Source organism: Guillardia theta (assembly GCF_000315625.1).
Source record: "Guillardia theta CCMP2712 unplaced genomic scaffold GUITHscaffold_75, whole genome shotgun sequence".
NCBI classification, from domain to species: Eukaryota; class Cryptophyceae; order Pyrenomonadales; family Geminigeraceae; genus Guillardia; species Guillardia theta.
In genome coordinates this window covers 352,595-379,279 of record NW_005434599.1, presented here as the reverse complement: position 1 = coordinate 379,279, position 26,685 = coordinate 352,595, and the positions used below count along the sequence as shown (strand labels likewise).

The 26,685-nt window shown below is 55.0% G+C and overlaps 10 protein-coding genes across 10 annotated transcripts; 7 read left to right on the top strand and 3 right to left on the bottom strand.

Annotated features, from left to right (window-relative positions):
- Positions 1–588: 588 nt before the first annotated feature.
- On the top strand, positions 589–1,862 carry GUITHDRAFT_114482 (hypothetical protein; the record flags this gene model as incomplete). Its single annotated transcript, XM_005826439.1, has 4 exons — positions 589–1,356; positions 1,406–1,522; positions 1,575–1,759; positions 1,814–1,862. 4 exons carry the CDS (start codon positions 589–591, stop codon positions 1,860–1,862), a joined length of 1,119 nt encoding a protein of 372 aa, XP_005826496.1.
- Positions 1,863–2,009: 147 nt separating this feature from the next.
- GUITHDRAFT_114481 (hypothetical protein) lies at positions 2,010–3,882 on the bottom strand (the record flags this gene model as incomplete). Its single annotated transcript, XM_005826438.1, has 11 exons — positions 2,010–2,076; positions 2,132–2,255; positions 2,306–2,379; positions 2,422–2,503; positions 2,554–2,657; positions 2,707–2,831; positions 2,876–2,927; positions 2,982–3,112; positions 3,195–3,356; positions 3,407–3,448; positions 3,637–3,882. The coding sequence occupies 11 exons, from the start codon at positions 3,880–3,882 to the stop codon at positions 2,010–2,012; spliced, it is 1,209 nt and encodes a 402-aa protein (XP_005826495.1).
- Positions 3,883–4,525: 643 nt separating this feature from the next.
- On the top strand, positions 4,526–5,691 carry GUITHDRAFT_114480 (hypothetical protein; the record flags this gene model as incomplete). The annotated part of the gene is made up of 2 exons (XM_005826437.1): positions 4,526–4,639; positions 4,786–5,691. 2 exons carry the CDS (start codon positions 4,526–4,528, stop codon positions 5,689–5,691), a joined length of 1,020 nt encoding a protein of 339 aa, XP_005826494.1.
- Positions 5,692–5,849: 158 nt separating this feature from the next.
- GUITHDRAFT_143496 (hypothetical protein) lies at positions 5,850–6,742 on the bottom strand (the record flags this gene model as incomplete). Its single annotated transcript, XM_005826436.1, has 6 exons — positions 5,850–5,984; positions 6,037–6,108; positions 6,164–6,362; positions 6,418–6,452; positions 6,587–6,682; positions 6,704–6,742. 6 exons carry the CDS (start codon positions 6,740–6,742, stop codon positions 5,850–5,852), a joined length of 576 nt encoding a protein of 191 aa, XP_005826493.1.
- A 927-nt stretch (positions 6,743–7,669) lies between these two features.
- On the top strand, positions 7,670–10,605 carry GUITHDRAFT_164951 (hypothetical protein; the record flags this gene model as incomplete). The annotated part of the gene is made up of 22 exons (XM_005826435.1): positions 7,670–7,694; positions 7,786–7,844; positions 7,900–8,012; positions 8,157–8,240; positions 8,288–8,351; positions 8,396–8,503; positions 8,551–8,634; positions 8,687–8,791; positions 8,840–8,872; positions 8,917–9,003; positions 9,120–9,169; positions 9,212–9,263; positions 9,313–9,363; positions 9,407–9,467; positions 9,604–9,657; positions 9,701–9,738; positions 9,783–9,893; positions 10,106–10,152; positions 10,202–10,244; positions 10,295–10,378; positions 10,423–10,478; positions 10,524–10,605. 22 exons carry the CDS (start codon positions 7,670–7,672, stop codon positions 10,603–10,605), a joined length of 1,491 nt encoding a protein of 496 aa, XP_005826492.1.
- A 460-nt stretch (positions 10,606–11,065) lies between these two features.
- Positions 11,066–12,887, top strand: GUITHDRAFT_143494 (hypothetical protein; the record flags this gene model as incomplete). Its single annotated transcript, XM_005826434.1, has 10 exons — positions 11,066–11,503; positions 11,575–11,637; positions 11,698–11,748; positions 12,050–12,118; positions 12,161–12,229; positions 12,282–12,314; positions 12,360–12,435; positions 12,526–12,602; positions 12,649–12,711; positions 12,792–12,887. The coding sequence occupies 10 exons, from the start codon at positions 11,066–11,068 to the stop codon at positions 12,885–12,887; spliced, it is 1,035 nt and encodes a 344-aa protein (XP_005826491.1).
- Positions 12,888–13,664: 777 nt separating this feature from the next.
- GUITHDRAFT_164950 (hypothetical protein) lies at positions 13,665–14,488 on the top strand (the record flags this gene model as incomplete). Its single annotated transcript, XM_005826433.1, has 2 exons — positions 13,665–14,066; positions 14,114–14,488. Coding segments are annotated over exons 1-2 (723 nt in total), but the record flags the coding sequence as incomplete, so codon positions are not given.
- Positions 14,489–14,660: 172 nt separating this feature from the next.
- On the top strand, positions 14,661–15,817 carry GUITHDRAFT_89091 (hypothetical protein; the record flags this gene model as incomplete). The annotated part of the gene is made up of 4 exons (XM_005826432.1): positions 14,661–15,065; positions 15,111–15,373; positions 15,419–15,544; positions 15,599–15,817. 4 exons carry the CDS (start codon positions 14,661–14,663, stop codon positions 15,756–15,758), a joined length of 954 nt encoding a protein of 317 aa, XP_005826489.1. The 3' UTR covers positions 15,759–15,817.
- A 3,515-nt stretch (positions 15,818–19,332) lies between these two features.
- Positions 19,333–21,130, bottom strand: GUITHDRAFT_76324 (ammonium transporter; the record flags this gene model as incomplete). Its single annotated transcript, XM_005826454.1, has 11 exons — positions 19,333–19,503; positions 19,560–19,643; positions 19,696–19,836; positions 19,880–20,006; positions 20,056–20,131; positions 20,179–20,266; positions 20,314–20,611; positions 20,657–20,775; positions 20,827–20,925; positions 20,974–21,041; positions 21,091–21,130. 11 exons carry the CDS (start codon positions 21,128–21,130, stop codon positions 19,333–19,335), a joined length of 1,311 nt encoding a protein of 436 aa, XP_005826511.1.
- Positions 21,131–23,221: 2,091 nt separating this feature from the next.
- On the top strand, positions 23,222–25,660 carry GUITHDRAFT_143491 (hypothetical protein; the record flags this gene model as incomplete). The annotated part of the gene is made up of 9 exons (XM_005826431.1): positions 23,222–23,255; positions 23,786–23,970; positions 24,101–24,243; positions 24,427–24,545; positions 24,732–24,778; positions 24,835–24,978; positions 25,114–25,182; positions 25,357–25,455; positions 25,556–25,660. 9 exons carry the CDS (start codon positions 23,222–23,224, stop codon positions 25,658–25,660), a joined length of 945 nt encoding a protein of 314 aa, XP_005826488.1.
- Positions 25,661–26,685: the final 1,025 nt, after the last annotated feature.

Below are 26,685 nucleotides of genomic sequence, written 5' to 3'. Positions count from 1 at the left end.
CCCCCTTGTTTCCCTCCTTCCTCCTCTTCCTCCTCTTCCTCCTGCCTCCTGCCTTCCTTCCTCCTGCCTTCCTTCCTCCTTTTACATTCCAGTGAATTTTCTCCAGCATTCTGCTCGCATGCTCTGATGCTTCATGCTATCCCCCTTCGCCGTCCTCAATTTGGTTTCACCATTGGCGCCACCCTGCCGGAAATAGATTGAAATTAAATGGATGGGTACGGTCATACGTGTACCGGTACTGTCAACACGAATTTTAAATACTAAATATGAGGTAGGGTACTTACTGTCCAGGGTGGTCTGAGAGGTGTGAAGGGACCTGGGCATGGAATGGTAGACAGAATGCGCCGCTACAACGGGGAGGAAGAAGAGCAGCTGCAGCAGCGCTGCTGCCATGGAGAGAGCGGGATGGAGGAAGTGACAAGAAGAACAAGGAGGTGGAGATGGGTCGTTGGAGGGATCTCGTTGCTTGTCTGCTCCCTCCTTGTTGTCCTTCCATCCGTAAGTCACCCTGCCGCCTCACCTGCATTTGACGTGTTGCTGCCCAACTACAGGAGATCAGGGGGAGAGCTCGTTCTCACAATCTGAAGAATGACCCGGGGAAGCTTGTTTCCAACGAGAACGTCGAACTTTTGCAAAGGTGAAGCACTCCGTTGCTTGCATGGTTGGAATTTGACAATCAGCAGCGGTGCTGATATTCTTCAGAGAGCACAAAAGGAATTAGAGAAGGAGAAGCGAACAGTAGCATCCATTAACAGTGCGCTCAGCTACAGTCATGCCGCAAACCATGCCGAAAAGAAGCGCCCGCACGCCTCCATTACCGACACCATTATCGAGAATGCCAAGAGGATTGAAGAAAAGGCTTCGGCGCTTGCTGGGAAACGAAGAGCGAGACCTGCTGGGCTGACGCTTGCTCACAAGGTTTCAGCCGAGTTGCAACAGCGAATAGTATCCCATCCAAGCAGGAGCACGAAAACTCCCTTTGCGAAAGATCGAGGCTGGTCGGTGGACAAGGAGAAGGCGGACATGGACAGTTTCTATGACAACCTGGACAACCATGCGGCTGTGAAGGAGTTGGAGGCCAGGAGGAAGAACACGAGAGACGCCATTCTTCACGAGACAGTCTTGAAGACAAAATCTGAGCTGAAGATGATCCAACACGATGCTGCTAAGAAGGCAGGTGGCGAGGACAGAAAGGATCTGAAGGTGGAGTCGAAGACCTCCAAGAACAGTGAAGTCTCTGCCTCGCACGACATGAGCAGGAACAAGTTCTCGTCTTCCACTGCTCGATCAGACATCGATGGGTTCTACGACGATCTCATCCAGCACGTGACGGCTGGCAAGGACGGAAAGTCCAAGGTACGGGAGCCTCGTCCTTGCACTGCGCCGACGGGTTGACTGCAAGCAGATGTCGGATGCGGCAGCTCGGATGCAAGAGAAGAAGTTCTTCTCAAAACTCAGGGGGAAGTCGAAGTTTGCGGTGCAGGACAGCATCAACGTCCACCTGTCGTCCGACGCTGCAAGGGTCAAACCCTTGACGTGTAACGTGAACTGAAGCTGACTGATGGACTGTGCAGGAGGAGATGAACAGCTTCTTTGAGAACGAGATCTCTACTGCTGAGCATGAGAATCCTCTCTCCGCAAGGAAGGAAGCCAAAGGTTCGTTGACGGCTGGGAAGGCCAAGGCAGAGGTGAACGAGGGACCGAAAGACGTACTAGAGAAGATTAAGGTGGCGAACGGAAAGGAAGCGGCAAAGTCTCGGTAGGATATCTCGATGTTGACTTGCTCTGTGCCTGCCTGACGTGATATGGACAGACTTGAGAAGAAATTCAAGCAGCAGGCGAACACGGCTGCCAAGAAGTGAAGACACGGAATTTCTGATCGAGATATTTGAATTTAGAAGGGGGTTGTAGAAGATGTATTGAGCGAAACTAAAAAGATTGTACGTGAAACAATAAAGGGGGGAAGAATAAACATGAATCAGAATCGTCTTGAAGTCAACGGGCTCCTCCTATCGCGCATTCAACTCTTCTCGCATAATCTCAAGGTGATACACGAGCTCTTCCATGGTGAGCAACCTGGAAATTCGCAGAGTTACTGAGCAAGTAGCTCTACGCGTCGTCTCCTGGTCACCGGTTGTGATTGTCGTAATCTAACAAGGGAGGCAACCTCAACACCTTGTGCCCTCCCACCCTCTCCACAGTGATGGACAGCCTGATGTCATCGAGCCTGATGTCATCCAGCTCGGTGAACCCGGCTGAAAGTGAGAGTGACTGGGAGGTTGGCAAGGTCATGCAGACGCCGCACCATCGCGATCTCGATCCTCCTTCTCGATCGCGTGCTTCAAAGAACATGGGTACGGGATGACAGGGTCCAGCGGGCTGCAGTTAACGTCAGATCATGTAGCGGGGCTTCGAACTTACCAATACTCTATCCACTTCCTTCCTTTCACCTTCTTCCAATTGACGAGGGAGTCGTACTCCCAGCCAGAAGCGCAGAGCAACACTGACCAGACCACCGTCACACGTTGAGAAAAACCGGCACACGTAAAATACTGTATGCTAGATGCTTCACAATCTTTCCCTTCATCGTGTTCGGAGGTGAGTTACAGAAGGAGGGGGCAAGGTTGGAGGCAATGTCACGGAGTGAAGCGAACGACCTGTTCATTCTCGGCCTTCACTCCCTCACAGCAAGAAGGACAAGCTTACCTTGAGTTGCACAGAGCACATGGCAGCTGATATTTGGCGCACATCTTGGTAGAGATAGCTCCACCCATCGAGTGACCCACGATCACAACCTTTTCTTGAGGAACTCCCAGCTCCTTCGTGACAAACTGCAAGGACGCGCGTCAGCTCGTGTCAACGGATGGACGATTACCTGGTAGACAGTCCAGGCATCCAACATGTTCCCCTCAATCTTCCTCGTTCGCCTGTACCTCTCGGTCAGAACCAGGAGCCCCTGACCGCCGCCGTCTCTCACTGACCAGACTCCCAGCAATTGACCGAGAGATTTGAAGCCGAAACATGGACGCCAGCACGATCGCCCGACGCCCCGGTAGTCGAACAAGACGATGTTGAACCCTGAGTTGGCATACATCAACGGAAGCTGAGTGTCCTGCGCTCACAAGTCAAACAAGGACGAAGAGGGGAGGAGGGGAGGAGGCGGGGAAGAGGAGGGGAGGAGGGGAGGGAGACACCTGCATCTGAAACGACTCAGCGTTGCCGTTCATGCGAATGATCGTCGCGTCATGCGCACCAGCACCGAAACCCGCAAAGTACATTCCATAAAGATTGACTCCATCTGGAGTGCACATGGTGACTTCTACCCCTCCGATGTGCACGAAAAGTTCTCGCCGACTCTGAGCAGCAAGTCAGGTCAGTGGGGTGGTCAGAGAGAGCTGGAGACAACCTCTCTCGTCTCTGAATTCCTCAAGATCAGCTCTCGGAGGTCCTTGGAGGGTATCAGACTTCGCAAGGGACTCTCGCTGAACAAAATCGATCCAGGCATCAGGACCAAGGACAACAACCAATGCAGGGGCCCCCAGCATATCCGGAAAACAAGAGGCAGCCAGATGAATAGGACAGAGTATTCCTGGTTCGATCGTTCATTGCCGATGGCCATGCATGGAATGGGCGCACCTGGGCGGCTCTTTGCGACTTTGGATCGGAAGGGATCAGAGGACGAGGCCAGAACGTCACGACGATGGCGATTATCACAGCAACATCAAATATGGGCCAGAGAAACGACAAGCACCACTTCCCGAGTGAAGGCCATGGGCATACGAACCTGGGAGGAATCGCCTTGTCCGTCTCCGGCTCGGAAGAAGGTCTGCCCGACACCTCAGCAAGGTTCATCGAGCTGTTCACCTCGATCTTCTCGTTCATGGGCACAACGGATCAGGAGAACTTCTCCAGCACTTGACGGCAGAACTTCCATTGACACGTCATGGCCTCCGAGGGAAAGCTCGGATCTACAAGGAAAGCATTGAGTTGAAGCAGAAGTCCATTCACCAACTTAGTGCTTTCAGCAGGGATGTCAGAACATCAATTTCTCTTCTCACGCTCAAGTCCTCGACCTTCAAGTCACCCATGGCAAGAGACAGAGACGGGAATCCCTTGCAGTCCACCCTCCTCCCCTGCCCCCTGCCTTGTCCCTCCATCCACATATCCTCTTCCTGTTACCATCATTGCCTTCTGCTGCACTCCTCCCTTCCCTTCCCCACCTCCTTCTGCTTCAACCGGACAAGTCGTCCAGCATGGTCAGCCCTCACTCAGACTCTCTCAGTGCAGCATCATCCCGTCGCCTGCCTCCCTCCCTCCCCTCCTCCTCATCCCTTCCCTTCACGTTATGGTGCCCGCATGCTGCAGTAGCATTGTCGTTGCAGTCGTTGTCAGACCGTTGTATCACGTTACGTATGTTTTTCGTGGAACGGGCGCCATGTCGGGGCCCTTGCGGTGGCGATGGGGCCGGTGGCGGGTGATGATGGTGGGGGCGGCAGCGATGGCGACGTTCTTGATCTGGCGAGCGATGAGGCATTTCCCGGTGAAGAGAATGATAGTCATGGCTTCCAAGATGAAGGAGAGGATCAGCGATGAAGTCGAAAGTATGTTGGCGAGCGGCGACGGGAAGCGGCTCGTCATGGTAAGAGTGGACTCCAGCGACATGATGTGTACATGCCCTCCTGCCCTGTATTGTCAGTTCATAGATGTTGTGTGTGCATACCAAGTTATTCCTCATCCCCTGCCATCTCTTCCTCCGTCCTCGTGCGCTGAATTTTATTTCCGCAGGCGGCCTTGAAGGAAATTAAGAGAGAGCTCTCGACGCTGATCGATGTGCAGGCAAAGCAGAACATGGTGAAGGAAGTAGCCAGAGATGACCTTCAAACAAGGTTGTCCGTGTACAAGGAGCTTGCGATTGCAAGCATCACCAGGACACTCTCTGCACTCTACGTGACAGCGATCGTTCAGTTGGTGATCTACACGCAAGTGTTTCAGTTGCTGAGGTTGAAGAGAATGGGAAAAGCTCCACATGAATTGGTTCAGAGGAAATATTTATCCATGATGAAGTACTTTGCAATAGCATGCGGGCAAGTAAATTTCCTGCAGAGTGTGGTGGAGAAGGTTGAGCGCGGAGTGACGCTGTATTATGATCGGGTCAACCATGGAGAGATGTACGACGAAGAGAAAGTGGAGGAGATGTTGAAATTTGTGAGAAGAGAGACAGAAACTGATGAGAACGATTGGATCATCATGCTCTTGCGAGATCTGTCCAACTCCTACGTAGCGGAGTGTTTGAATCCTGATGACGCGGCGAACTCAGCTGAAGAGATTATGATGGGCGTACGAATGGAGAATGGACTCAGCAAGCAGCTGGAAAATTTGGCCGGAGATTTCGAGGAGATCCTTGAGAGCGATGTGTTTGCAGAAACCTTGATCACAGTGGAGGAGAAATGCTTTCAGACGTTGGGCACTCAACTCAAGGAACGTGTATTTCACAGCTCCACGGAGCTGGAGAGCGAACCAAGACAAGTGCAAAGTGTTCCGTTCTTGAGGATTGTGCCCCCTTTCTCAAACATGTTTGCTGATGTGTTGAATGCGCAAATGGATGTGCAGCTTCAGTATGGCGACATCGTCCTCAAAAGCCACGCGTGCAAGGAATATTTCGAGGCTATTTATCATGCGGGTCGTCCCTAGATTGAAAGAAAGATAATCTGATAGTTGAGAAATTTGTAAAATCTCGAGCTGGGTTTCTGCCAGTTAACACTGATAACGCATACAGGATCGTTGGCGTCCACGGTCCGTGTAGACTCAGTTTTTATCGATTTTGACTCACGTGAATTCGACTTGCAAATTCACCTGTGAAAGCCTATCAGTCCAAGCAACAACCAAAATCGCCGTCTGTCACCCATAATTCCGGCGTTCTGAAATCCAATCGGCAAAGAATCCCACTTGGGATAGAAAGCTTGGCTGTGCGTCAAAAATCTCCTCTGACAGCTTCATGTCACAGCTAGCTCGAAATGAAAGCATTTGACAGGTCACCTCATAGAGCTTTGGCCCCAACTCGTATTGCGAGATGTTTCTTGGAGCACAATACCGGACGAAGGGGACCGGCTGGTCAAGAGTTGGGGTTACACACGCGCTCCATACACACTTTCCCACGCCTGACCTCGTTGTCGAACTTGACTGGGAGACGGTTGCAGAGCGCGTTGGGATCATACTTGTGCAGTTTCTGCTTGTAGTTGACAGACATGTTGGACTTTTGCATGTAAGGAATCTCCACTCCCTTTTCGTAGAACTGTTTGTACGAAGTCATACTTCCCAGTTCCCTCAGGTTTGACTCGCTGTTGGCTTGCTTGTAGCCGCTCCTGCCAATGCCCAACATCAGACATAGACATCTCTCTCTGTACGTTCATGGCCGACCTTCGGTGAGGATGCATGGTTGCAAAGATCCCAGCCTTGCACCATGGATCAGATTGTAGTTATGTCGCTGGATGGGAGGAAGAGAAGTGGTCGAGAAGGAGAAGTGAAGGAGAGGTCATGATATATCAAGAGGAGAGTGAAAGGATAGGACGAATCTGCTTTGGATTACCTGTGTTCGCATCAATGCCACACAACTGTTCGTCCTCGTCTTCAGCTTCAGAGTGTCAAGATTCCTTGTCCCGTCTGGGGTACCGAGCATTGACATCTACCATCAAACTTCAGTCACCAGCCAGCCCCTGCTGCGAAAACTTCGTGGGTCCGACATTTGGAGACAAAAACAACCCTCGTCCTCTCTTCTCGCTCCTAACATCTCTCACTGACGGTCACACCTCCTGACAATGTCGCCTGACTCCATTCCGCCTTTCTCGACCTTCCACCTTCATCATTGACCCAGCTCTCACATCCCCCGGTCCCACTACATTCATGAATCGTTTACTCCCCTCCTAAGTTTCTCGCTTCTTCGCATTTTACTTCCTCTCGCCGTCTATCTTCCCCCCTCTGCCCGCTGCCGGCTCCCCCTTCCTTTTCAATCCCAACTTCGGCTCTGAGTCTCGGGCCGGCATTGCATCCCCGAGTCCCGGCCGCAGTTCTCCTCCCCCCCCCTCTCTCTGCCTGTCTCCCCTTCCCTCCCTCCTCCTTCCTCCCCTTCCCTCCCTTCCCTCAGCCTCCGTCGCGCATTGCGGTATGTGTGTAACCGTCCTCAGCAGTTGACGTGCATGACTTTTTCTGTCTACAAAGTGTTCGCTTTGGAGAAACTCTGAAATATGTATTATCATTTTTTGAAATTTTGTAGCATTTCTTCATGATTTTCACCAAGGTTCTTCTTGAAACTGTTCTTGAAACTGTTCTTGAAACGGTTTGATGGGTCTGTATGGGGATGTGGCAAGTGACACATACAAGGAATGGTACGAAGGCGTGTAGGGGGTTGTGACGTGAAGAGGAGGAGGAGAAGGAGGGAAGCTTGGGGTGCTGAAGCATGCTCCACTCTTGGTGAATGCGATTCGAAACTCGTCTGAGTGTTTGTTCACAGGGAATAAGAGGTTTGCCCTTGTTCCTGCTGGCGCTTGACGGTCTGCTTGCCTTCAAGTTCGTTTCCCTTCCCTTTGTGGCCAGACATCGCAGCAGCGCACATCGATGCCTTCCAAATCCGTCAGCAGCCCGTCTGAAAGCTGTTCCGTTGCGATTGGCTGCGATGAAAGATGTTTCCTCAGGAAAAGGTTAGGAGGTGGGGGATAGCCTGTGGGTCATAATTTCTTTCGGCAGAGACGCTGGTGAAGGAGCGAATGAATGTCCTTGTTGTCGGAGCAGGACCCGGGGGTCTGGGTGCAGCTCTTGAGCTGGATAAAGTGTTCAGTGAGATGCCACAGGTGAGTGATTTTCTTGGTGAGACGAGAGAACTTGAATCGAACGGTTCTGCTCCAGGTGAAACAGCACAAGATTACTGTGTTGGAACGAGCGGGATCCATCAGTGCTTACGATCCCAACAAGGGATTCATGTATCTCATCTCTGGGAAGGGATTGTTGTTCACTGACAGGTGCGAAGAGAAGAGCCGGCTACTCATTAGCTAAAGTGCTTTCCAGACACGGACTAACTCCGAGGTTGGCTGAGAACGGAGTAGATGGGTTTGTTTGAATGCTCAAGTTTTAGGGTTGCCTTCTGATCGTCCTGGCTCCGTCAGATCCGTTCTCAATGGAAACAGAGTCGACACGAGTGGCAAAATCACTAAAGTGAAGTTCAACTTCTTTCCAACCATAGGCAGTCAGTGAGTTCCGACTGGTTTCACGGCGACAGGTGTGAAAATTTCTCTAGGGTGCCGTACTGGATCACGAGGCATGAGTTCAACTCGTTGCTGGGAGATGCTGTCATGCAGAGGGTGAGATGCCTGGTCTCCTCTTGGTTCCTGACATCAGTGATCAGCCTTCCATAACTTTGAGAACAAGTTGCGAGCTTGTAGATTTCCAGGCTCTATCAACTCCATCCCCCAATGGAGGACATCTCACTGCGAGGGTTCTCTCCTTGGACACTGTATGGAGCGCTCCTTCTGGGGAGCACGCAGCTCTGACTGCCTCCAGGGTGAGGAGGAGCTGCTGGAGGACTTCGACTTGATCGTAGCAGCTGAAGGGCTGAAGTCGAGAGTGAGAGAGCTGCTCGTCGAGGTGCTCTGACCCCCTTGAGTTTGACCTCCCGTCCTATTGAGACCTGTATCAGCGGGACATGAAGGAGCAGGCTGGAGGGGCAGCGGGAGGAAGTGACCTGGTGTCGAGGTTCCAGATGAAGGAGGTGTTCTCCCCAGCAGGAGGGTTGAGATACAAGGTGAGAAGGGAGGGAGTCGCTTCTTGGAATGACTGTATCCTCTTCCAGGTGCTGAAGCTGGAGCCTTCCTTCCCAGTGGCGGTGATGGAGACCCCTCAGCATCTCTCCGCTCATCCAGCTGGCAGGAGGCTGTCGACGATCAGCCGAGGGTGGTGGCGGTGCCGGAGGAGACTTACTTCTTCACTTCCAAGTACACGGGCAAAGACCCCAAGGTAAGCAGGAGCAGGGAGGGAGAGGAGGAGCAGGGAGGGAGAGGAGGAGCAGGGAGGGAGAGGAGAGGAGAAGAGGGAGGGGAGAAGGGGAAGGGGAGTGAATGACACGTTTCCAGCTCGATACTCGTCTTGGGATTCTTCCCAGGAAAGGAATCGATGGATACAGGTGCTGGTGAGCCAAGGGAGGTGCAGGCTGACCTTCGGGCAGGACAGCCAACGTCATCACAAAACCAGATCATAAGATCTGGAATGACCCCAAGGTGACGTCAGCCTTGAAGTTTCTCCAGCAGGGCCTGAGATGTTTCTCAGCTCTTCACGCTAGACGGCATGAGGAGCTTCCTGGAGGACTGCTTCCCGCAGGTGAGGACGAGGAGCTGGTAGTCTCTGCTGACTGGACGACAAGGTCCTCTGGAAGGATGTAGTGAAGGAGGAGGAGCTGGAGAGATTCGCAAAGAGCGAGGCAAGTCCTTCGTTGCTACCGACCTTGCCTCCCCCTCACCTTCTGCTGCAGGGCGGGAGATTTCCCTTCCCTCAGACGACTCAAGGAGGCAGGAGCTCATCAATTACTTGGAATTGCGTCCTGATTGAGATGATGATCAGGGGCAAGTTACATCGTCAAGGACAGTGAGAGCGGAGCAGGAGTCGTCTTGCTCGGTAACTTCCTCCGCTCCTATCTCCCTCCCTGACAAGCATGCAGGGGATGCTCTACACTCGTTTCCTCCCGACTTGGGACAGGTGACAGCTTGTGGGAATGACAGCTGGCAGCTGAATGCTTGCAGGGAGTCAACAGTGCGCTTGCTGATGCACTTTCCTTGGGGAAGAAGCTGGAAGACACAGCTCCTCTTACTTCAGGTAGCTTCGTTTCAGCTCTTCGCTCCTACGAGAGTCATGTGAGTCTCCTTCGACACCCTATCCGATCACCCTCCTCCTTTCCTTCCCTTCTCTCCCCTCCCCCTCCCCCTTCCCCCCCCTTCCCTCCCCTTCTTCCTCTTTCGTTTGTTCCTCTATAATGTCTTCACCTTCATCGCATTCCCTCTCTCTTCGTTTCTGCTTCGGCCTGTTGGAATTTTCCCCTCGGTGTCGTACCGATGCTCTACCACAGGTAGTCGCAGAGAGCAAGGCTCTAGTCCGCTTGATGCAGATTGGAAGGTAAGGACAAAGTGACATTGAGCAAGCGAACATTCATCCTGCCTTCCAGTCCTTATCAGTACAACCAGCCGGGACTTGTGGACAAGCTAGCGGTAGGAAACATTTGCATCAACGAGCGCCAATTGATTGCTCGTGACCGCAGGCGACCTGCATGCTTGCCAACTTGTTGTTTAGAGAACTCTTGTCCTCCATTCCCTTCCTGGGCAAGAGAATCTTCTGGCCGCAGGTCCTTCTCTCTCTCTGCCTACCCTCTTGTCTCATCCCCTCCAGGCCTCCCGCCTCACGCGCTATGCGGGGCAATGGACGTACCAGGAGATGCTGCGCAAGTGCGAGTGCTCGAGCTGCAGCTTCAGCTCCTGACGTTGTTGCAGGGCCAACCGCACAACCAAGTCGATCTTCGGGATGTTTGCAATGATGTTGGCCAGTTTTCTATTCTTTGCGAAACCGTTCTGATCTCTCAGTGTATAACTCAGTTGTAATGGTCCATGCCCATGTAATGAAAGCTATGAATGTCGCATGCACCAGTGTCTTTCTGCCTCCCCCAGAGTTTGGAGCCAGTGTCGGAGACCGTTAAACTGTATGACCTTTGGAGAATAGCACCGCCTCAGAGAGTCTCCTCAGTTTTCTGCTTGTCGAGCTTCCAAGCACGATCCCTGTGCCTGCATCCTGCCCAAACTGCGAGACCGCACAGACATGTACGCGAGCAGATCATCTTTGATGGCTCGCGTATGCCTCCTCCCCCAGCACAGTGACGCCTTGCATGACACTTCTTGGTTGTAGTCTTGTATGTTGTCGTTCACTCGCTCAGAGAAGAGCTCTAGAACTGGCTCTAGAATCCCCTTTAGCTAGTTGTTCTGCCCGGCGTTGCCCGTGTAACGTCTAGACACTGACCATGGTGCTCAGAGTGGTGGGGATGGTTGCGCCTGCCTTCCGTCCCCGACCTCCCGACCTCCTCCTCCTCCTCCTCCTCCTCTGCTGTGTTGTACCTTCTTGTAACAGTTCGAACAACCTGAGCGATGACAAGCTTGCAATGCTTCTTCGGAGATTGCAAGAGGAGAGGCGATACGAACTTGCTGAGATGAGCGACAAGTTTGAATCGACTCAGAACCGTTTCCTCCAAGATGTCAAGAACTCAAAGGCTCTCTTATTGAGGATGGAACAAGCAGCTGGCCTTGGCAATCGTCTGGTCGCTCTTGTTTCCGGGTATGTGTGGAGTTTTCTTTCCGACAGAGCATTGGTCGTTGAGTGGGTGTCGTACGACCAACCAATCGTACATCGGAGCAAGGAAGTCTCTACCATGATCGATCTTGGTCACTTCTTGAGTTTGCCTGTGAAGATTGAGTTGAATCAAGTTCTCAACAACGACAAGGCATGGCGTGTTTGCTCTCTTTCACCGTTTTTCCTTTACATTCCAACGAGCAGCTGATGAGGGAGTTTGCCTGGGATTTCAAGTCGTGGAAGCATTTGCGTGACGACGATGTAGCAGTGAGTGGACATCAACTGATCTCATCATCATGTGGAGGTAGCAGACTCTTGCTCTTGCAGGCGATTCAGTTCCATTCTCGTCACGGTCTACAAAGTCTCAAGGATGATCGGGTAGTCGTGCTAACAGGTCCTGAACCCACCGACAGCCTTGGATCCCTGACGTCTTGTGAAGCCATTTCGTACTTTGCTGGTCTAATCTTGTCGGAAGGATCGATTCCGTACGTTGTCTTTGACTTTCTCTCTGCCAACACCATAAAACTCGCGATGGCATTTACGTGGTGGCAGAAAGGCGATTCAAGGTAGAACAGAACTTCTCTTCTCATCGATATCGCGCTACATCTTGTCTCCATCTCCCGACATCAGCAAGCACGTGGACAGGTCAGTCGGAGCATCCTATGGATGGCTGTAACAGAGGTCGCACTTCAGCTTCTACCTCCGCAACTTCGCCGGCTACAAGATCATCGGAGTCCACCTGCGGACGGTGCGACTGAGACTGGTGGAGTCACAAGCTGAAGTGCAGCAGGTCAAGTACATGACCGAGCAGGAACAGCACACGGCTCTGCGCTGTGCTGAGTTCCTGTCCCATGGAGACGTGAGTAGCAGGCCTAGTGCCTTGTTCGGTCTTTGATGCTTCCTACATCTAGGCCTCCAAGATCTTCGTGGCTTCAGATGCTCAGGTGACGAATCGGATGCCTTGCAGTCGCGTGCTCAGGGTGCTCTAGAGTGGAATTGAGCTTGCTCGCCGTGTGCTGGGGAAGGAGGTTCTGGTGTTAGAATCGGTTGAGCCGGGAAGGCAGGGTAAGCGTGCTCTGCTGGATGGATGGAAGAACGTGCTGCTGCTGAGTGAGCACATGAAGCTGCGAATCTCTCAGACCTCACGGTGCTCAGGTAAAGTGGATGCTCTCGTGGCGACCTCGCGATCCTCCTATGCGATCTTAGCGAGTGGAATGGGAGGAGGTCTGGCGGTATCCTCCCTCCTCTGCGTCCACTGTGTCTCATAGAATGCTGCAGTCTGGAAGGCCCTTCTATGATGTATATGATAACACTTGTATCAAGGTGATCTGTCCTTTTCCGGTGAGTGATTCAAGCGAAATTTCATCATCACCTGTTCCCGGTCCGGGGGCCCACGCAGTGACTCGTTCCGAATGCCGTAGGTTATCCAACGCGACCATCCACTCGCAGCCATCCAACGAGACTACAACAAGACTTGCCTTTCTCCTCACTTGCGCCTTAAGTTCAACCGTGAATGAAACTAGGGACGCCGACTCCCCCGCCGGTCACGGTCATTGACAGGCTCCGAATATGAGTGTTCGGGATGCCGTTTCCTTTTCGGCCCGGGCTGCCATAACATGGGCTTATGCTAGTCGGCTTGTCGGCCCGACCTGTCGTCGGTGTCACTGAGGGCCAGCGGCACGGGCCCGGCCAGTCACTGAGACTGACAGACGGGGCCCGGGGAGCTGCAGTCCGACTGACGGTGCAGCCGTAAAGTGCCTGTCATCCTCAACGGCTGACAGGGTAAGAGGGGGGACGAGGGTCAAGAACATATAAGCGGCGATACATGCAGGGTTGCGGCGGGGAGAGGGAGGAGGGAGGGAGAAGACGGGGAGGAAGGAGAGGGCGGAGAGGAAGAGTGATAGCGGATACACCTGGGTATGAGATCTGGAAGGGGAAAAGGAAGAGGAAGACGTGGAAGGTAGATTGAAAGAATGTAGGTGAACTAACGCAAAGGAAGGTGTAAGACCAGGCAACAGAGGGTGAGGATGACAGCGAAGGAAGTGGAGGACGCACTGTGAGGTCATGAAATATGTACCATGAGATGCACGTGCGACGGAAGAAGTTTAGCTCGATGAAAAGTGGGAGCAAAGGCACAGAGCAATTTAGTAGCAATCTTGAGGGAGGGAAAAGGGAAAGGGTTGCAAGGGGGTATGATCAACTGCCATGGAACGAGCATGACATGCTGTGTAGTTTTGTGCACTTGTTTACGATGCATTGTTGGGTTTATGTCAACGAGCTGATCTCAAACGAGCAGGTCAGGAAGAGGTTTTTATGTACAGGTTTGAGTATCCGGGGCACTAGTAGCTATGTCAGCATGTCGAGGGGCCGGTGCGATCGTCTCGTTCTTGGTGACCGTCTGGCTCGACTCAAGCTCCTCCTTCATCGTTAGTGAGTGCCTTCGACCGGATTGCCGTCATGGCCTGCGCCGTGGGTTGGACCAGGGACGGGTCGTAGGCTTCGTACAACCCTGGACGGGTCTGGCGAGGAGCGCAATAGCCGCCAGCTGCCCGTCGCTTGTCGGGGTCTTGATGCAGACCAAGGGCGGCAACGTGGAGGCAGACACTCGATCCGCTGAGAGCTCGGACGATGTCGCAGGTCCAGGAAGCGCCCCCAAGAAGAGGAGAGGTCGAGGAATCGGCAAGAACGAGAATGTGGTGAGAGATGAATGTTTGTCATGCCCCGTGCCAACCTATACTTTCAGGCTGCAGCTGCTCGTTCTTACAAGATGTCGGAGATGAACTTCTCTTCGTCTCCTCCTCTCATCGATGAACAACAGACGAAGAGTCAGGCCCGCAAGCAGGAGACGAAGAAACCTGCAATTGCAAGAAACCAAACCTCCTCCTCTCCTCAAGGGCGGTGGAAGTCTCGACTGAGACCTGATTGGGATACTGACAGCACAAGTTCTTCATCGCGGATGCTCAGAGAAGGATTGAACGCGCAGCGAGAGATCCAGAAGCAATCGCTCCAGGCGCTCATGCGTAAGTTCACCATGTTGCAACAGCCAAGGGAAGAGGAGAAAAGGTCCTCCTTCATCGTCAACCCGGGGTACTGGGAGAAGCGACGGCTAGAAAATGAGCGGTCGGCGAGCATCGAGTCGGGAATGGGAGGAGTTCCCCTGTCTGAGCTCAAACGTCGAGGACTGATTCGTCCTGATGTGTCTCCTCAATCGCTACACCGGGGGACCAACGCGATCATCAAGGAATGGAATACTGGATCCGCTGTGCTGGACGTGAAGGCAAGTCCTTGAGATGCTGCAGGGTGGTTGTTTGACGCGAGCTCAGGTGGCGGAGAACAAGCTCTACAGCGCGGGGGCAGATCAAGTGATCACTGAGTGGGACTTAAATGAGTCCCGTCCGACTCGCACGTTCGAGGGGCACGAGGGCTGGATCACGGCGATCGTCATCGACAGCTCGCAAGGGCTCCTCATCTCAGCCTCTGACGATCAGACGGTCCGCGTGTGGGACCTAAGAACGTCCGAGTGCCTTCATGTGCTGCGAGGACACGACGAGCCGCTGGCACTCGAGCTGGTCGACCAGACGCTCGCGGTGGCCTGCAAGGGGGCGGTGATGGTGTGGAACACGCGCACGTGGAAGCTGCGGCAACGCCTGACGAACCACACGCAAGTGCTGCGCGCCATGTCCGCGGGCCTTCAGGTACCCTTTGTGTCCATCCCTTCCCGCCCCTCACCTGTGCCCCAGCTCTCCAAGCGCAGGCCGCTGGACCCTCGAGTGTTGGAGGCAAGGGAGGCGAGCAAGCTGTCGGGCCTCGTGGTCGGGGCCGTGCGAGCGTCGAAGAAGCACCTGATGGCGTCGGTGGACGACGGGTGTATCTGGGTGTGGAACTTGAAGAGCTGGGAGGTAGAGCGGAAGCTTCTTGCTCCAACGCAGAGGGGAGTCTGGGTGCGCCCGCTGCTGGTGATCTCCAGCTACAACGCCGAGCTGAAACGAGAGGAGGCGAAGCTGTGAGTCAGCTCGCCCTGCAGCTCTGCTTTGACTCGCAGCCGCAGGGTCTCGGGGTGGGCGGACGGAGCCATCAGGTCGTACGACTTGCGGACTTGGAGGCTCGAGCACACGATGGCTGCCCACAGCGGACCTATCCTGTCGCTAGAGAGCGTCGGAGAGAAGCTGGTCAGGTACGAGAGCCTCGGGTACGCCTGGCCCTCCTCCTGCTGACGCCTCGCCTGCAGCACCGGGGCAGACATGACGGTCATCGAGTGGAACGTGACGGACTGGACGATCGAGAGAGTCAGGCGAGGGCACAGAGGCGCCGTGAGCTCTGCGGCAGGAGCAGGAGAGCGTCTGGTCACGTCCTCCATCGACGGCTTCATCAAAGTTTGGGAGCAGTGAGTCTCGTGTATCATATGTATCTTCCTCCACCTCCCCTGCTGTAAACTATATCAACCTCCCTCCACCTCCCCTCCCCTCTCCTCTGCTGCCTTCCTGCTTCCCCCCAGCTCTCACTTCCGTGAGCTTGTCGAGTCGGAGGAGCTCGGAAGAGTCCAGCTCGCCTCTCGCGTCACTGTGTTCCAGTAGTACACCTCCCCTGATGAAGCATCGATCGCTTCCCGCCACTCCCCCAGCTCCTTCTTTGCCTCCTGCTTCTTCTCAGCTACCGCCCCTCCAACGCCGCCTGCAGCTGGAGGCTTTTTGGAGGTCTCCTTGAGCAGCGACGTCAGCGTCTCTACCGCCTCTTTCTCCTGCCTTCTCTGCTCCACCGCCCGTTTCACGACCCCACCAGCCAGCACGAGACCCTCACCCAAAACCTTGAAGACCTGAGAAATTGTCAGCCCCAGCTGGACTAGTTTGACAAACGAGCTGAGAAGCGCGAAGAGGCACCTGGGAGGTCAAAGAGGGCCCGGTTGACACACGGAGCGCCGGGTTGAAGTTCTCGACGACCTTCTGGAAGGCATTGGCGGAGCATCGGTCAGGGCCGATGAGCGGGACAGAGAGCTTGATGTCCTCGAGCTCCTGCGGCAGCGTCAGGGGCATGAAGGCGACCAGCAAAGAGAATGAGGAGGGCAGAGCAGGGCAGAGCAGGGCAAGGGAGAGAAGAGGCGTGAAGGCAGGACGTCATTTCCTTGTCTGAGAGTTGGATGCCAAGGCTTGTCAACGCTTCCCGCATGTCTCCCATCGCCATCGTCCCCGTCGCGCGCTTGTCATACCTTCGGAACACCTCCAGCACCTACTAGCCTTCAGCAGACACCCCAGCAGAGCTCTCAGCACCTGGTCGTTGACTCGGTCGATGCGGCGCCTGTACACCTGAGCTCGCGCCTTCCAGGCCTCCAGCAGCTGCTCTTTGGTCATGTTGGCTCGCGGCGGCTCCTCGTCCACGTCGAGTTTCTGCTCCTTCAGCTGCGGCTCAGGAAATTTGAAACCTTTGCCGGTGATCTCGAAGTCTTGATCCTGACGGCGAGTGAGAGAGAGGGGAGAACGGGAAGATGGAGGGGGAGCGAGAGAATAACAGTGAGGCAAGAAGAAAAGGAAGAAAAAGCAAGATTGAACTCACTTCTTCAGCAAAATCAGCCCAATCAAGCAACTCATCTTGAACATTTGCATCCTTGATCGACTTGACCAAAACAAAGTTAAAAACAAAGAAAGGCAACATAAAGGTCATAGCAACAATATCAAATCATATCATGCAAACAACAAGCAAAACGAAATGAACGGAATAAAAATCAACACACAAAAAAAACATCCTCACCTCAGAACCAACATCGCCTGCTGCGATCATCGCCGCCTGCGCTTGCTTCTTCTGCTCCTCCTCCTCAAGCCGCTTGCGCAGCTTCGCCAGCGCCGGCACCTCTCCTGCCTCTGCCTTCTCGTACTCTGCGCCTGCTCGCCTGGCCGCCTCTCCGGCGCCAGCCAGGTCGCCCTTGGCCAGCAGCTGCTCTGCCTCCTCGACCTGCTTGTCGCCTGCTGCGATCATCGCCGCCTGCGCTTGCTTCTTCTGCTCCTCCTCCTCAAGCCGCTTGCGCAGCTTCGCCAGCGCCGGCACCTCTCCTGCCTCTGCCTTCTCGTACTCTGCGCCTGCTCGCCTGGCCGCCTCTCCGGCGCCAGCCAGGTCGCCCTTGGCCAGCAGCTGCTCTGCCTCCTCGACCTGCTTGTCGCCTGCTGCGATCATCGCCGCCTGCGCTTGCTTCTTCTGCTCCTCCTCCTCAAGCCGCTTGCGCAGCTTCGCCAGCGCCGGCACCTCTCCTGCCTCTGCCTTCTCGTACTCTGCGCCTGCTCGCCTGGCCGCCTCTCCGGCGCCAGCCAGGTCGCCCTTGGCCAGCAGCTGCTCTGCCTCCTCGACCTGCTTGTCGCCTGCTGCGATCATCGCCGCCTGCGCTTGCTTCTTCTGCTCCTCCTCCTCAAGCCGCTTGCGCAGCTTCGCCAGCGCCGGCACCTCTCCTGCCTCTGCCTTCTCGTACTCTGCGCCTGCTCGCCTGGCCGCCTCTCCGGCGCCAGCCAGGTCGCCCTTGGCCAGCAGCTGCTCAGCTTCCTGCAGGAGCTTGTTCGCTTGAATGATGTATTCGTCATTTTTTGGTTTTCCAAAGCCGGTACCGCTTGATGTTTTCATAGCTTGCGTCTTGGTTCGCTGTTTGGAAGGTTTGAGTGGTTGTTCTTGGGTTGGCTGAATCGGTTTGCTCTGTTGTGTTGAATCTATTTCTGTTTCTTTTTCTTCTTTTCTCATCATTTGCTCCTTGGCATTCTTCGGGTCGAAATCGGAAGAGGAGATCAGTCGTGCTATCAGTGTTGTCTTCTTGCCAGTTGTTGGAAGTCCGATTCGTCGAAGCTCAGCTTTGAGCTCATTCATCGTCATCGACCGCATCGCCTCCAGCACCTCCTCGTCCGCAGATGCGCCACCCATTCCCTCGGAGGCTCGCAACAGTGTTGTTTGCCCCGGCCTTGGCGCTAAATCCCTTCTGTCGTCGTTGAAGGTGAGGAAAGACGGTAGAAAAGATCTTCGTCCCCTCGGGATCCCAACATAATGCTCCGGCATCTTCATCCGCATGCTGCCTTGCATAGATGATGTTGCCTTGCAAGCTTTTCCCGGAAGCATCGAGCTCGATGCTCTGAAGCCATGAACCGGTCCGAGGCATCCGCAGCTGAACAAAACCAAGAGGGCGAGAGAAGTTTCGCTCATTGCGCTTCTTCTTCTGCTCCTCGTCCTCGTCCTCGTCCCTCCGTTCCCGCCCATCGTCCGCTTCGTACCTGCGCGGCCTCCGTATCCACATCTCCGCTCGCACCCATCATCCCCCTCATATCCTGCTCATAGAAGGAAGTCGCCCTGGAAGTCGCCGCCACGCCAACTTGCGAGTGTTGAAGGTCTCGACGCAGCTACCGGCAAGTGCGGCCAGTGTATGAGAGCTCATGTAAGACTACTTCATGTGAGAGCTCATGTAAGACTACTTCATGTGAGAGCTCATGTAAGACTACTTCATGTGAGAGCTGATGTAAGACTACTTCATGTGAGAGCTGATGTAAGACTACTTCATGTGAGAGTCGACCTCAGCTGCAACAAGACAGTAGTAGTTACTTCAGTTTCTGCTCAAGACCGAGTCGTCTAGGCTACATTGCCGCCTCACAACACGTCAGGGTCATTCTGGTTTACAGGAGAGTTGTGTTGACTCGGCGCTATCTGACTGGCACGGCTGGCATGCGATCCATCAGTACGACTGCCATCCGTGTGCTGCTCCTTCTCTCTTCCTTCGTATGAGAGTTTATGTAAGACTACCATCATCCGTGTGCTGCTCCCTCCCTCTTCCTTCTTCGACGTCTTGCTCGAACGGCAAGACTTTGTTGGTCACCGTAACCGGCTCGCTCACAATCACTCGCGATATCGTTGTATCTACAGCTGCCCATCCACTGCTTACCCCGCTACTTGCCCCGCTGCTTCTCCCGCTGCTATCCCCCTTGCCAAGCTTCAACTGTAACCAAGTCAGCGAACAAGGAGGACAAGGAGGACCATGACGAGAGCAGAGAGGAGCGGAGGAACGACCTTGGGGGATCCGAGGAGAGACGCGTCGACAATCAGCGACTCTCCGTGCTGCGAGATGTCAAGTCCCTGGCTCTCCTCCTCCGGCGAGCATCGAATCCCAATGCCTAAAGTCTTGAGCATGACCTGCCGTCACATCAGGGAGGGGAGGAAGCTTCGAAGTGGAGGACCAGGTCCAAGGGCTTGAGGATCAAGAAAGTCATGACAGCACAGTACACGCTGATGACAACGACGCCGTAGAGCTGGATGTAGATCTGATGACCAACTCACCTCACTCCCTCACACCTCACGCAGCATGAGACTGACCTGTGAAGGCTTTCCGTAGAAGGCCCCGTTGATCTCTTCCTTGCCGCTCACGTGCTTGTTCGCAAAGAATCCTGTCAGGATGCACCCGAGGACGCCGCCGATGCCATGCATGCCGAAGGCGTCGAGAGCGTCGTCATACCCCTAGCCTCTCGTTACTGGCAGGGATGCGCATGGGCAGGCGTACCAGCACGTGCTTCAGTTGGATGCTGAAGAAGCAGGCGAGCCCTCCCAGCGCTCCGATGCAAACAGCTCCAGTCTGATCGATGTACCCACAGCTGGGGGTGACAACGACCAGCCCAGAGATGGACCCACTGCAAGAGATCAGCTGGGGGCGAGCAGGACAGGGGAGCTGCAAACTACCTGACGATCCCTACGACCGAGGGTTTCTTGGCATAGACCCACTCGACTATCATCCACGTGAGGCCCCCGCAAGCTCCTGCAGCCTTAGAGTCAGTCTGGACCCCCAGCAGCAGCTCAAGTCACCAGACATCTGTGTGGCTGCCATAGCGTTGATCGCGACATCGTCCGCAGCGAAGGAGGAGCCAGCGTTGAAGCCGAACCATCCGACCCACTACCGCACAGCTCTTAGCGCCCCGAACTGAGACAGGGGAGGCTCACCAGCAGCGAGGCTCCGAGGAAGACGAGCAGCGCGTTATGAGGAGTGAGCTCTTGACCGAGAGAAAGCGACCTTCTCTTTCCAACGAGCATGGAAGCAACCAGGCCTGTCACCCCAGCGCTCACGTGCACCACGTCCCCGCCTGCAAAGTCCAGACATCCAGCTGCATGCAGGAAACCACCGGGACCCCAAGCCCAGTGAGCGACAGGACAGTAGACGAGCAGATGCCAGATCGCGACGAAGACGAGCATGGCGCTGAATCGCATTCTCTCAGCGAAGGACCCACAAATGATTGCAGCACTGCCACCAGTATCATGAAATGAGCGAGATGCTCGAGGTTTTCACCTGATCACGGCGAAGGTCATCTGATAGACCATGAAGAGCTTCTCCGAATCATCCTTCACTCTGTGCCCGTCCATGTGTGCAAGCCAGAACTTTGAGCTGTTGCCCACGATGACGCTACCCTGAGAGATGCGAGAAGCTCAGTCATTCAGGAGAAGCAGGCGGCGTGGTACCTCGGCGAAGGCGAACGAGTAGCCCATAGCAAACCACAAGAAGCTGACGATGCACATGATGGAGAAACTTTGCATGACAGTCGACAAGACGTTGGGAGCCTTGGGCAGATTCGATAAGATCGACAGACTTCCTCAGGTCACCCGCACCTGTGCGAGTCCTCCGTAGAACATGGCGAGGCCAGGAGTTGTCATCATCACAACCAGAGCAGTCGACACTGCAGAGGAAGTTACGAGCGAGAAGCCTTGCTGACATTGATCTCGTACTTAACATCCATGATGTGTCACCGGAGTGAGCTTTCTGCATACATCAAAGCTCAGCATGAAATTGCCGCATGCATCATGTTGACCTTCTCAAGGAATGAAATGGCTGTAGAATGCACAGACTGGAAAACAAGCGACGAGCAACCAGTCAATCTCAATCCTTCCGATTCAAGACCCTTAAAGTTCTCATGACTCACATCTTGGGAGGAGAGATTTTCGATTTGATGTTGCTGTTGCCTGACAAGAGCCTAGAAGGAGTCAGGACCCTCCGCCATCAGCCGAGGAGTCGCTCACATTGGTCTGGTTGATGGCAGCAGACAAGGAACGCAATTGCGTGAAGATCTCCTACAGACTCGTTGAGCTTCCAAGATGTTACCAAGAAGAGACCTGAATCTGCTGCTCGAGACTCGCTGAAGTCATCGCAACCGACTGGCTCGTGTAAGCTGCGCAGCACTCTGCGAGCAGCAATCATGAGAAGGGGGTAAAATGAAAGGGAGGGTGGAGCGAATCAACTTATCAGTCGTGTGAGAAAGAAATTGGAAGAAAATAGCGGGATCAGGGTAATCGTGCACAATGAAGGCGAAGATGGAGGAACAGAAAGGCGATAGGACCAAAGGCGAACTGTTTTTCGTACTGGGAAGAAGGTATGTCAAAACAACAGAGGATGGGTCAAGGAGATAGGATAGGATCAGTCAATAGGGAGGCAGGAGGTTGAAGGATGAAGAGAAGCGAGGGATATGCCTGAAGAGGAAGGGAAGGAGCAGAGAAGAAGGGAAAGAGGACGGGGGAGGAGCAGCATAGTGCGGGTGTAAGGTGGGGACTAGACTTGAGACTACTTCTTTTTTAAAATACATTTTGCTATTGGTCACTTCTATATGTTGGGGTGGGGTTATAAAGTCAGGCCTTGGGGGGGTAGGGGGGTACCAAGAGGAAAGGATCTGGTCACCTACCCTACCCCTCCGATGACCACAAGATATGATGTAGAGGGGTGGGTGTATGGCATTGTGAACAGAGATAGGGGAGGGATGGGGTGGTTTAGGTGATGACTAGGGGTGGTGAGTAACGTCTCCTCGTTGCGCCTGGTAAGTTACAGCCCTCGAGGTACCCCACCCTCATCTCAGGCGGAGAAGTCCCCTATTTCACAGGGGTCCACTGAAAGTTCGGACGGATCTGGGCCTACCAACTTTGCCAAGTACTCTCAAAAGTTCAACTTCCGAGTTCCGAACTGTTTTCAAGTTGCCAATGCCGCCACCGGGCCCGCCGCGCGGCCCGGCCGTAGGAATTTGACTTATATCAAAGTGCTCCGGCGAGGCTTTAGACTCAGGGACTCACTGTAGTAGCGGCGCCGCAGTGCGGGCCGGGCCCGCACCTTACTACTTGATCTGATGATCACTGCCGTTACTACCGTAGTACGCCCGGGGTGCTCGCCGGCAACCCCGGGCCGGGCCGGGGCCCGCGGCGGCCCGTCAAGTTACTAACTTAGTAAGCCTTGGCTCGGAACTTGCCCTGGCATTGAATGATGGTATGACTCACTGTAGTGTGACCAAGACGGTCTAACCCCCAGGATACTAAAACTGACTCTTACTCGAAAGTGAGAGTAAACTTTAGAATCTGTTTCAAGCACTGTCCGTCACCGCCGGGGGCCGCGGCCCGGGCCCGGGGGCGGCCCAGGCTCCGAGGCGGAGTCCGCAGACGGTCACTCAGTACTAGTGACTCACCGTGCCAGTACCGTACAGTACGGTGACCGTCTGCGGCCCGGCGCCCGGCGCCCGGCCGGGGCCCATCATGTGCCGGCATGGCCCCGTGGGTCACCCGGCGCCGGGGGCCGGCCGAGACCGTACGGTACGGACTCCGCTCGTACCCGGCGTAGTACTACGCCGGGCCCGGCGTTAATTAAGCGGCGGGCCGGCCGGGCCATCGGCGGATTTTTTGTGACTCAGCGGAGCGAACGGAGGAATAGGTGTGGTGGGGTACAGGAAGATCCTAGGTAGGGTGGGTGATATGAGAGAGGTGGGGTGGTATTTCTTGTAGGATCTTTTATATGAATTTGGGGGTTGACCACAAGGGGTGGTATCAATATTCCTGGGTAGGGTAGTTGTTTTTGGGGTAGGGTGAGCCCTTGGAGGCTGCGAACATGGCGTGGTGGAGGAAAACGGTCAAGATCGAAGGTAAGAGAGGGATGGGTAGAGAGAGGAGGAGAGAGGGAGGAGCGAGGGAGGAGAGAGGGAGGAGAGAGGAGGGGAGTAGAAGACATGACGAGGTGGGGAAAGAGAGGAGATGGAGGAAGAAGCGAGCAGAGGGGTAGAGAGGAGTGAGGAGGAGAGCAGGGGAGAGGTGGAGAAGCAAAGGAGAGGGTGGAAAGAGGAGGAAAGGGGAGCAGAAAGAAAGCCAGGACAAGCCAGGACAAGAGATTGCAAGACAGAACAGACGGATAGTGGAACGGAAGAATAGGATTGGATACAGGGGAGGGCAGAGTGAATCAAAGGATGTCTAAGAGCAGTACAAGGATAGGGAGGGAGAGAGGAAGAGAGAAGAAATGAGAGTGTGAGACAGCGGTGAGGGAGTGATAGGATGGATGGTCTTCAAACAATCAATGCGGAAGTGGGGAGACAAGAGAAGGAACCGGGGGGAGTCCGGGGGGGATACGCGGGGGAGCAGGATGGGATGTGAGAGCTGAGTGGATTGACTTGCCTCACAGAACCTGTGTCGAGGAACATGATGATGGCATCGTTCGATAGTATCCAGGACGTCTTCTTGCAGTCAGAGAGCTGGGCCATCCCGCTGCTCCCCTTCCACTCGTCTTTCCTCGATCTCATCCTCGCGCTTGATACTTGTGCCTCCTACCGCAGGCATATGGGGAAGGCTAAACATCCCTGGCTCCAGGTAGAGGACTGGGGACGGAGGGGGAAGTTAGAGGGGTGAGAGATGGGACAGAAGCGGGAAGGAGGTCGTGAGCAAGAAGGGAGGGTAGAGGAAGGGAGAAGAGTCGAGCCTGGTCCTGATCTTGTTGCAGGTTTTGATCTCTTGTGCCGTGGGAACCTTCGGAGGAACGACCGTTGCTGCTCTCTTTCTCGGGCAACCGCCAGGCTGGATGGGCTCGCTCAGCAGTCCCTTCGCCTTCCTCCTCGCCTTTTGGCTGATCTTCTGCTGCCCAGGGTGAGCGAGGAAGGAGGAGAGGGAGGGAGGACAGGTAGTGGAGGGTGACAAGCAAGTCTCTCATGGAGAGGATTAGAAGAAGGGGAGGAATGAGGAAGTTGAGGGAGGGAGAGGAGGGAGGGAGGGAGGGAGGGAGGGAGGGAGGGAGGGAGGAGGAGCATGAAGAGTCTGACGACGTTGAAGGAACGTGCCATACAAGTTCATCACGCGGCATCGGAGCGTGGAACTTGTCTTCGGCTACATCAACTCCTTCTCCTGCGGTCACGCTACCTCCTCCTGGGGCGCCGATGGGGCCCTGAAAAGTGCGCACATGGTGAGGAAGAGAGGAGGAGGGAGAAGGGGGCAGGAGGAGGGTCAAGATGAGTTGGGGTGATGGCGGGATGGAGTGATGGTGGGGTGATGGCGGGATGGTGAGGTGGTGGGGTCATGACGGGATGGTGAGGTGGTGGGGTCCGGACCAATGGCGATCTTCTGCGGGATGATCGCAGGCTGTGGAGGAGGAATCCTTGCCAACTGGTTGGGCATGATCGGAAAGGTGAGAGGAAGTGAGGGAGAGTAGGAGGAGGAGGAGGAGGACTGAGGGGTTGGCAGAGCTCAGACTGGATGTTCGGAACTCCCCCTGTGCTCAAAGGCCCGTCCATGACCGTCAGAACGGCCTTCTTCACCTCCTGCGTCTACTACCTCCTCCGTAACCCCCACGAGTTCCTCCCCTACGGCAAAGACGCACTTCTTACGGTGAAAACCTCCTGCCCTGCTGCTCTCCTTGCTCCTCCTTTGCCAGCTGCTCCTCGTCGCCAGTCTCATCGGGCCTTCTGTCTTTTGGCTCCCGCCTCCTCTCTCCATCTGCTTCACCCTCTGACTCGCTCCCAGCACGATCAAGCGAGGACGTGCATCTGGCTTCTGTGGGTCTTCGTGCTCTCAGTTCATGAGCTTCTCAAGGTCTCCCTCATCTCCCTCCCTCCTCTCCTCTCCTCTCCCTCCTCTCCCCCACTCCCTCCCTCCTCTCACTCCCTCCTCTCACTCCCTCCTCTCACTCCTCTCCCTCCCTCCCTCCCTCCCTCCCTTCTCCTTCTTGCTCCTCCTCAGCCTGGTCGGTTGTCTCACGCGCAGCAGGTTGAAAACCCCTGGGAGTGGTTGACGCGCCTCGTCGGCGTCTGCTTCCTCTGCCCCGACGAGATCGGTGGAGCTCCCGAGGATGGCGTGTACGAGATGGTGAGAGTGGAGAGGAGAGGAAAGGAGACATGAGGGGAGGACGAGGACGAGGAGTTGGAGGGGGAGGAGGAGGGACAGGAAGTTGAAGAAGCTGGCACAGGTGTTTGGCAAAGGCGAGAAGGTCACGCATGATGCGGCGCTCTCCGGGTTTGGTTTCGACAAGAAGGATGATGAAAAGAAGAAGCCGAGCAAGAAGACAGACTGAGACTGAGCGAGGAGAGAGAGAAGAGTGAAAATCTAATTTACTTGCTCATCTCCTCCCTCCTCCCTCCTCCTTCTTCCCTCCTCCCTCCTCCTCCCTCCTCTTTCCTTCCCCGTCCTTGGCCTCACCGATATGTGAGAACCATGACGTCGGATCGAAGGCAGCGCCTCCCATTCCCAGCAGCCCCGTGCTCACATGATCTCCCTCCTGCTGCATCCTTCAGACGACCCCTTCCTCCCCTCCTCTATCACTTCCTTCCCTCCTCCCCCTCCTCCCCTCCTTCCCTCCTCCCCTCCTCCCCTCCTCCCCTCGCTTTCCTCCCCCCCCCCTCCTCTCTCGCCCCTCTTCCTCCTCTCGATCCTCCTCCGCACCTCGCTCTTCCTGTACGCTGTCCAATCGGAGAAGTGAGGAAGAAGGCTCGGCGAGGTCACGCTTGCTGAGCAGAGAAGTGCGAGGGAGCAGGAGACCAGCAGAGTCAGAGCGAAAGGGGAGGATGAGGAAGAGGGCAGGAGGAGGCGAGGGAGGAAGAAGGAGGAGGATGGGAGTGGGAGTGGGAGGAGACCTGGCTCGATGCTCTTAGGAGTTGGCGGCTTGTTGGGTCCCCCCCCAGGAATTTCTCGCAGGACGCGACGGAGTGGTGCGAGGAAGACGCTTCTGCCGGGAGTGACGGGGACAACGCGGTCCCGAGGAGTCTCTGCGAGGCATGAGGAGAGGACCAGGAGGAGGAGACGACAAGGTGGAGGAGGGGGGCAAGGAGGAGGAGGAGGAGGAGCGAGGAGGAGGGAGCAGGGCGGAAAGAAAACTGCAGGAAGTTGTCACTTTAGTTGACAAGTGCAAAACAATCCCCCCCTTTCCCTCCTCTTCCTGCTGGAGCACAGGAGGAGGAGGAATCAGACGAGCGAGAAGGAGAAGGGAAACGCGGAGAGGGGGAGGAGGATGTGACTCACTTGGTGCGTTGGAGGAGAAAGAAAGTCTAGCGGCGATATCTGCTCACTTTCAGTCTCTCCTTCAAAGGGTGTTTATCTGAC